Here is a 7,563-nt window from a genome sequence, read left to right on the forward strand (position 1 = left end):
ATGGAGCCACGTTGGGGAGTGCGGGGCTGAACGCAGGGGGGTGTGGGGCTGCCGGGTGCTTGGGACCCAGCTCAGGGGCACCTGGGGCAGGGCTGTGGGGCTGGAGGGGCGTCTGGCGCCCGGTTTGGGGGCTGGGGGGACGTGGGTCGGGTTTGGCGTTGCCCGGGGTCGATTTTGAGGGGTCGGGACCGTTTGGCACCCGGCTYGGGATGTCGTTGGGGTCAGGGCTCCTTCGCGTCTCGAGTGCTTTGCCCCTTCGCTTCTGGGGCTCGATCTCTGGGTCTTTTGCCAGCGAGAAGCTTCTCCCGTCCCGCGTCAGGGCCGCGAAAACTCGCTTTCTTAAACGTTAGTTGCTTGTCTGGCAGGAGGAGACCAGGCTTAGTGGGGTCCTCTAAGGCACGTTYGTTTTTAGAGCTTAAAGCAGGAAAAAAAGGCTGCCTTGACTCAGACCAGAAATGATAAGATAGYTGCTTAGGAAGCCTAGTGGCTTGTGTTTGATTAGAAACATCTGCCAGAAGCTGTAGATACTTTATTAAATATCAAGGAAAACTTGCCTGATATTAAATATCAAGATGCTTCAGTGGTTTGTATTCACGCGATTTAAACAACTGTCCAAGCAGCGTTCAGTCTTGCAGCCCGAGTCAGGGTTTAGGAGACAAAGTTGGACTCAGGATCCCGGTTGGTTGCAAGTTCTTCCCGATTTTTATAGCGTAGCATGCCCCYGAGGTGTACTCTCCAAATGCAGGATCTCATCGCAAATAGTGCGATTCCATAGCGGTCCCCTTAGTCGCAGCATCTTTGGAGAGAGATGTGGGAATGGAGGAAAAAACAAGTTCACAGATGTCTCGTGCTTACCTGGGGCAGGTAGACACGGATCCCTGAGGCATCAGGCTCGCTCTCTGATCCGTTCGGGGTTTTCCCGAATTCCATCCCGTTTTCTAAAGCGAAGTTTTTCTTACAGCGAGGCAGATATCCCCATCGATGTCGAAACGGTGACGCCCACCCCTGTGCCGCTCTACGACAACCAGAAAGCCCGCAGCGTGATGAACGAGTGCGAGCGCCACGTGATGTTTGCGCGCACGGATGCCGACGCGCCGCCTCCGCCGGATGACTGGGAGGAACACGTGAACAGGTAACGCGGGGTGCCGGGGTGGCTGAGAAAAGAAATCGGGATCTGAAGCAACTATCCGTGCAGTAGCTGTGCTTCGGGGACTCATCTTGCTTGTTGTATTGCACCACGTATGAGTAGACAAAGCCTCAGCCAGACTGAGGATGGTGTAGTGCCAGATGCTGTGTGATATACGCAGTTGGGGCCATCAATATTTTAGAGCAAAAGCAGAAGCGGAGAGGCAAATCGAGGCACGGAGCAGYGAGGTGACTGCTCGGTGACTTCCGTGTCTGCAGCGGGTAAATGAGGGCTGGGGAAGACAAGTTGGTGTGCCGAATCCGGTCCGATGTGGTGTGCGCTTGACGCTTTGCGTTCTCGGTGTTCACTGACGTCTCTAAGAAAGCTGGAGAGGCCAAAACGGGTCGCTTTATTGCCTAAATTGCCTTTATGGACTTGTGTTAGCCCTCCGAAAGGAATAGTGCAAGACCTGCAGGGTGGAGCCTTTTCAACCTACGTTTCAACACCCGTTGTTTACTGTGTACGGCCCATATCCTCAGCTTCTGCCACATTTTATCTTGTGTTTTTTAGTACTTCCCAGTGTGTGACTTAATATACAGTGACATTCCTGAACCAAATAATAAAGAAAATGAATTCTTCTGTCCAAATTCCTCAGCTGCCTGCTTTGAAACCTGTCAAATTTAAAGGCAGAGGCTGGTGTCCGGCTGGTGAACCTCTCTCCCTCATTTGACATGTTGCTGTCCCTTCTGTTCACAGACGAGCTTGGGATGGTGACGTTTTAGATTACATGTAGGTGCCCGATTCAGCCATATTCCAAAGCGGAAAATTTAAAATGGAGATAGGCATAAATTCCAGGCTTTTAAGAATCCTTCCTGGAAGCTGTAGTCATTCCAATTGGCAGTTTTGACATTAGGTGGAACGGGTTTTTTTGGACAGTTCCTCTGAGAAATAGAGAGAGAACCTATGCTAAAAGGAGCGATTATTTTTGTCTTATTGTTTCTGTTGTTACTCTTATCTGTCTGACGCTTTGACGCTCACCAGTCCAGCCTAGCGATGTTTAAAAACGAATGGTTTTTACAGAGCCATTCTCTTAAATCCTTAGTAGTGAAACTTTGTCCATAACCAGAAATCAGTTCTGGTGACCGTAATTCCAGTTGATTCCCAGCTGTGCCTTGCAGATGGGCAGTAGTTTCAAGGACAGTAATATCTCCTGGATGTCTGCGTAGCAGCGCTCTCAATTACCTCTTTGCTTTTTCGTTACAGGATGGGTTGGACAACGGCCCAGAGCAAGCTCTTTAATAAGATTCACAAAGCGCTGCAGTCTGACAGGCTGGCTCGCTTGGCCAATGAAGGGGTAAGGTCTTTTATTCCCTATTTCTCTTTCATCTTTCGGCAGAGTCGTTGCCTGCGTGTTTTTATTCAGTCCTTCCTAGCAAAGATGCATTGAGTCAAGACGGAAGTCCTGGCCTTTGGGTTTTATAGTCTTGAAAAAGCAGGCAGCTCTGGATTTCTTTGAACCGTGGTTTTGTCTTTGCTGAGAGGATGTTGGTCCTTACCTGCTGCCAGAGGGTTGCGAGCAGTCCAGGCTGATACTCACCTGTGGCTTGGGATGCACGAAAGATCCTTGATCTTTCCCTTAACTCTTTTTTTTTTTTTTCCCACTTTCTGTTTTTCAGGCTTGCAATGAGCCAGTCCTGAGGAGGATAGCGGTGGACAAATGTGCTCGGAGGGTCCGTCAAGCTCTGGCCAGTGTGAACTGGGACACCAAACTGATCCAGTGGCTTCACACAACGTTAGTGGAGACCCTCAGTTTGCCAGTGTTGGCTGCTTACTTGGATGCTCTGCAAACACTTAAAGGAAAGGTGATAAAAGCAGTGAAAGAGACCTTGCTATCTCTTATGACATTCTCCCTTTATAAAGCTCATTAAAGGAAGCTAATGGTATCTTTATCCTTTTTCATTGGAGTAGTGGGGAAAATTTCTCCTCGGTGCTCCCTTTCTGGATGGGAGTCATTTCCCAAGGGCACTAACTCCTGCTCTGTAGTAGCTAGAGGAAGAGGAGCCAGAGTGCTTTGACTCTTTGTGGTGGTGCTTCTGACTTGTTGTGGTGCTTCGAGCTTGCCTCTTAAATTTTCTGTACCTTGTCTCCCCATCGAGAAGAGCAGGAAAGAGCGGAGCGATGGCTCCGTGGGCTAGCACGGGACCTGGGAGGTTGGACTTCGTTCCCTGTACAGCTGCAGATCCCCTCTATAAATTCCACTGCTCTGAGTTCCTTAATGCGTGAAAATATAAACTTCGTGGCCCTCTGCCCCCCCTGGGGAATTTGTCGAGATTTGTGCTGAATAACAGCCCGTGCCCAGGTAGGGTGAGGACTGGTGCACTCCTCGTACTGCTGCTCTGGATCGTCCACAAAATAGCGAGCATTTGCCCGATGACTTCCAGCTCTTGCTGACAAGGCAGTAATTGCGTTTCCCAACCTGCAAAATTGATGTTTAAAAGCCTGTAGAAAAGGCTGCGGCATTTTCTAAGCCCTCGCTGGCCTTTGGTTCCAGATCCCCACCCTGATTGACAGGATGCTGCTCTCCTCTACCACGAAGACGGGCGCAGCGGGTGCTGAGGCTCTGTCTCTGCTGCTGAAGAGACCTTGGGACCCAGCAGTGGGTGTCTTGTCCCATAATAAACCAGTGAGTATCTCTTGGGGCTTGCAGGGAGTGAGAGGCTGGGCTTGCTGCCTAATGTGCTCAGATCTGCTTTACTCTTTCCGTCCTTTTGCTAGTCTTTTCCATCTCTTGCTTCGTGAGTTGCTTTAGACTTGCTCCCTTCAGGAATCCACTCTGCCTCCTCCTGTTCATATCCGCCTTTATCCTGTATCACTGCAAGAGGTAACTCGTGCAATAGTCGAGAGTTGCCTGCTCATTGAGGGCAATTCCTTCTCCTGGGATACGTTTCCCCCCGTTATATCCAGAGGTAGCTTCTACTAGGAAAACTTGCTTGTTCAATGAGCTATGCAAGATCCCTTCCACTTCATCCGTTGTGCAGAGCAGATGGCGCTTTGGGTTTATAAATAACCATTTTAACTCATCCGTGAATTATCAGGGGTTGCGCTGGGGCCGTCACCAACTAACCCTTATTTCTCAGACCCTTTGGGAGGATGTTGTGGCCTGTGTGGACTTTCTAACAAGCAACAGCTTGCATAGTGTGAATGTCCTCTTGCGTGAAGCTTTGCCTAAGTTGCACCTGATGAGCTTCTCTGTGTGAGTGAGGGTCCCGGGGTAGAGCAGTGGGCGGAGAGGACTGGTGTTGATGGTGCTCCCTGGAAAAGCAACTGTGTCTTTTTTTTCTCAGAAAAGCTATTGAAACAGAGGGGTCTTGGTCAGGGAAGTTGCTTTCTCTTATGCATCTTCTGTTGAACTTTGTAGAGCAAGTTGCCTGGTTCTCCCCTCATCCTGATTGCTTCCTCCGGACCTTCTAACTCCATGTTCCCCACTTCTCGACGGCACCGATTCTGGCAGTCGCAGCTTTCCTGCTTAGGAAAGGTTTGTATTACTTTTGAAAGGAGGGAAGTTCAAACTGGCAGCTCTTTAGAGACAGGCTGTGGCAGACTGCAGCTTCTGAGCTTGCTTTTATGTTTCTTCAGTGCACCAAAATACTTGGTTCTGCTGATAGTAGAGGCTGACATCTGCCCCTGCGCTGTTCAGTATTTGAAGTGTTTTATTCTGCACAGTGGGTGGAAGTTGCCCAAATCCGATACGTTTGGGATTGTGGCAGGAGAGACCTGCCGTGCAAAGTCAGGAGTCTGCAGCAGTTTAGATTGTGTTGTTGTTGTTATTAAGGATCAATGAGTTTTGCAGTAGAAAAGGGTTGGAGAAGAGAGTCTGTACGGCATTAGGTTACCTTGGTCTTCTGCCTGGATACAGGGCTGTTCGCAGCCCTCTTAATGTGTTAGATGTACTGGGTGTATAGGAGTGAGGTGAACAGCAGAGATGGTGTCTGTGGGGGATGCTCTGTTTCCTCTTTTTTTTTTTTTTTTGTAGCTAAAAGTGAATCTCGGGGGAGGGAGAGAGAGAGAGCGCATAGAAGTTCATACGCAAACTGTGTTCTAGTCCGTGCAAGTTGTTGTCGGTACCTCTTGTCCCCAGTAACGCCTTTGTTATTTACCCGTCTTTCATTTCGAATGATAGGTGATTCCGATCGCCACCCACCTGTTGAACAACGGCAGCGGGGTGGGAGTGTTGCAGTGTCTTGAACACATGATCGGGGCGGTGAGAGGCAAAGTGGCGGAGGTAAGAGCAGTGAACGTATCAGCGAGCCTGTGCTGTTCCCTTCACACTGTTCACCTTACTTGTACGGGCTTGGCCACCCAAGCGCATCATCCCGTTGCCTGTTTCTTTTCTTCCATCTACATCCTTTTTCTCCTGCAGATTCACAACCACTTCTCGCACAAGCCGATCATCCTGATCGGGTGGAACACAGGTGCCTTGGTGGCCTGTCACGTAAGTACCTGCTTGTTTTGCAGCCTCTCAGAGGCAGCTCAACAGCTTCAATTAATCCCTTCGACCGACCGGTTCCACGCTGCCTGCTCTGCTTTGGGTGGCGCAAAGAAGGAGACCTTGCTGAGTATGTGTTTTGTTCAGCACCCTGAATAACAGTGCATCCGGAGGAGGAGAAAGTCTCTTGAATTCCCCTCTCCCATACACCCATTTATAACTAGAGACTGTCTTCAGGATAGGCCTGACTCTGCTGCTTGCGTTTAACTGAAACCAGCAGAGTTATATGTGCATGACTGTTACATTTAAGGCTCTGAGGGATTCTTCTCTTCCCTTTTCTCTTTTCGAGGCCTGGCTTTGAAGCAGGAATCATTTCTAGTCATGGGGGCATAAGGAATTTGAGTTCTTCAGTATTCCCCCCCTCACAGCCCTTTTAATCAACAAAGCAAGGTCTAAATATGGAAGACATTTTTGTGCCCTGGTGGGAGCCCAGCAAAATAACCGTCGCAGTATCGATACGTTTGGCTGCCAGGACTTTGACTGTCGCTTTTCTGTGCAGGTTTCAGTGATGGAGTATGTCACTGCGGTTGTGTGCCTTGGATTCCCTCTTCTAACGGTGGATGGACCCAGAGGGGTAAGGAGTGAAGGCAGAGGGGGGCCATTTAAGAAACTATTTATTTATTTATTTATTTTCTTATTTATTTTAACCTCCCTAGACTGTTTCATAGAATCTGCCTTGGAAGCCCAGTGATAATTGGAAGACTTTTGAGGAATGTCACTGTGTCTTGGAATACGTTTTTTTGTTTGCAGCAAGAAGGGGGGGTGCCCAGCAGGCTGGCCCTCAGGGATGTCTCTGGTTTTGCCTGGAAAAATTGGCTGGATTGTTGCATCCATAACAGGATTCCTGATGTGACAGCAGGAATGAGAAATCCTGTGTTTACTTGTCCCTGCTCTGACGTGTTTTTGCAGCTCCATCCTGGGGTCTTGTGTGTGGATCGCTTGCTGACTGTTATTTGGCACTTGGCAGCAAAGATGACACCTTAGGATGATTTATAGGGAATCCAAGTAGCTCCTTTATTAGCTGACCAATTTGTGACTGGTTTGGGAGCGACTAAGGTTGCGCTATGGAAATGACTAATTCTGCGAGTATAGTGGAAATCTCGGGTCACCCCTGGGCAGAAGACCTTTGCAGGGGTAGGGCGTGCTTCTCGAGCAGAGTTTTGTCCAGGGCTCCATACGGCTCCGTAAATCCCATCTGGGGCTCACCCCGGAAAGCTGCAATGCTCATTGACCTGCTCGTGGCACTTCCTCAGCCTTGTGCTGGATTTGCGCAGGCAAAATTTTGAAGCGGGGAAGATGCACTGAAATAGGGTGTGGGGGAGGGTGTCAGTCTCAGCTGCTGTGAATGAGTAACATCACTGTGTACTGATTTGGCTTCTGAGTCAGTGTTTCTCATGTGAGTGTGTAATCTTATCCAAACGAGCCATGCAAATTATGGTTCACTTCCCTCCCTCCGAGATGCCGTTACTACGTGTTAGGATTGCGTGTGAAGTGCTGTCTGCCCCGCCGTGGCGTGTGCCTAACCGTTTAGGAAACTCTTGCCTTATTCTGGAAGGTCTTCAGCTCCAAAGGCTTTGCATCCCGGCACAGCCCTCAGACTTACAGGTCCCGTTACTCTTGCAGGACGTTGACGACCCTCTCCTGGAGATGAAGACCCCTGTCCTCTTCGTGATCGGTCAGAATTCCCTGCAGTGCAACATCGAAGCGATGGAAGATTTCCGCGAGAAAATTCGCGCTGATAACAGCATGGTGGTGGTGGGAGGAGCAGATGACAATCTCAGGTAACGTGCTGTGAGATGGGTACTCTCTTCCCAGAAGCATTGAGCAAGATCCGAGTGTGTTGTGTGCAAAAAGATACAAAAATCTGGTTCTGAAACTATGTAGGGACTGT

At 49.4% G+C, this 7,563-nt stretch overlaps 1 protein-coding gene across 5 annotated transcripts in view; it reads left to right on the forward strand.

The window, feature by feature from the left end:
* Positions 1–567: 567 nt before the first annotated feature.
* The window catches only part of KANSL3 (KAT8 regulatory NSL complex subunit 3), a 27,159-nt gene continuing 20,163 nt past the window's right edge, over positions 568–7,563 (forward strand). For 2 of the 5 annotated variants that reach the window (XR_003256560.1, XM_026085232.1), the window contains exons 1-9: positions 568–1,132; positions 2,390–2,480; positions 2,803–2,988; positions 3,678–3,809; positions 4,545–4,661; positions 5,307–5,408; positions 5,547–5,618; positions 6,172–6,246; positions 7,296–7,453. Coding sequence is in view for 4 of the 5 variants with exons in the window: in XM_026085232.1 (XP_025941017.1) it covers positions 573–1,132; positions 2,390–2,480; positions 2,803–2,988; positions 3,678–3,809; positions 4,545–4,661; positions 5,307–5,408; positions 5,547–5,618; positions 6,172–6,246; positions 7,296–7,453 (1,493 nt within the window). In the remaining variant the exon portion in view is untranslated. The remainder of the gene's footprint in view (positions 1,133–2,389; positions 2,481–2,802; positions 2,989–3,677; positions 3,810–4,544; positions 4,662–5,306; positions 5,409–5,546; positions 5,619–6,171; positions 6,247–7,295; positions 7,454–7,563) is intronic. The other 3 variants (XM_026085233.1, XM_026085231.1, XM_026085234.1) reach the window with 3 other exon arrangements.

This window comes from Apteryx rowi, unplaced genomic scaffold, assembly GCF_003343035.1.
Source record: "Apteryx rowi isolate R43461 unplaced genomic scaffold, aptRow1 scaffold_662, whole genome shotgun sequence".
NCBI classification, from domain to species: Eukaryota; Metazoa; Chordata; class Aves; order Apterygiformes; family Apterygidae; genus Apteryx; species Apteryx rowi.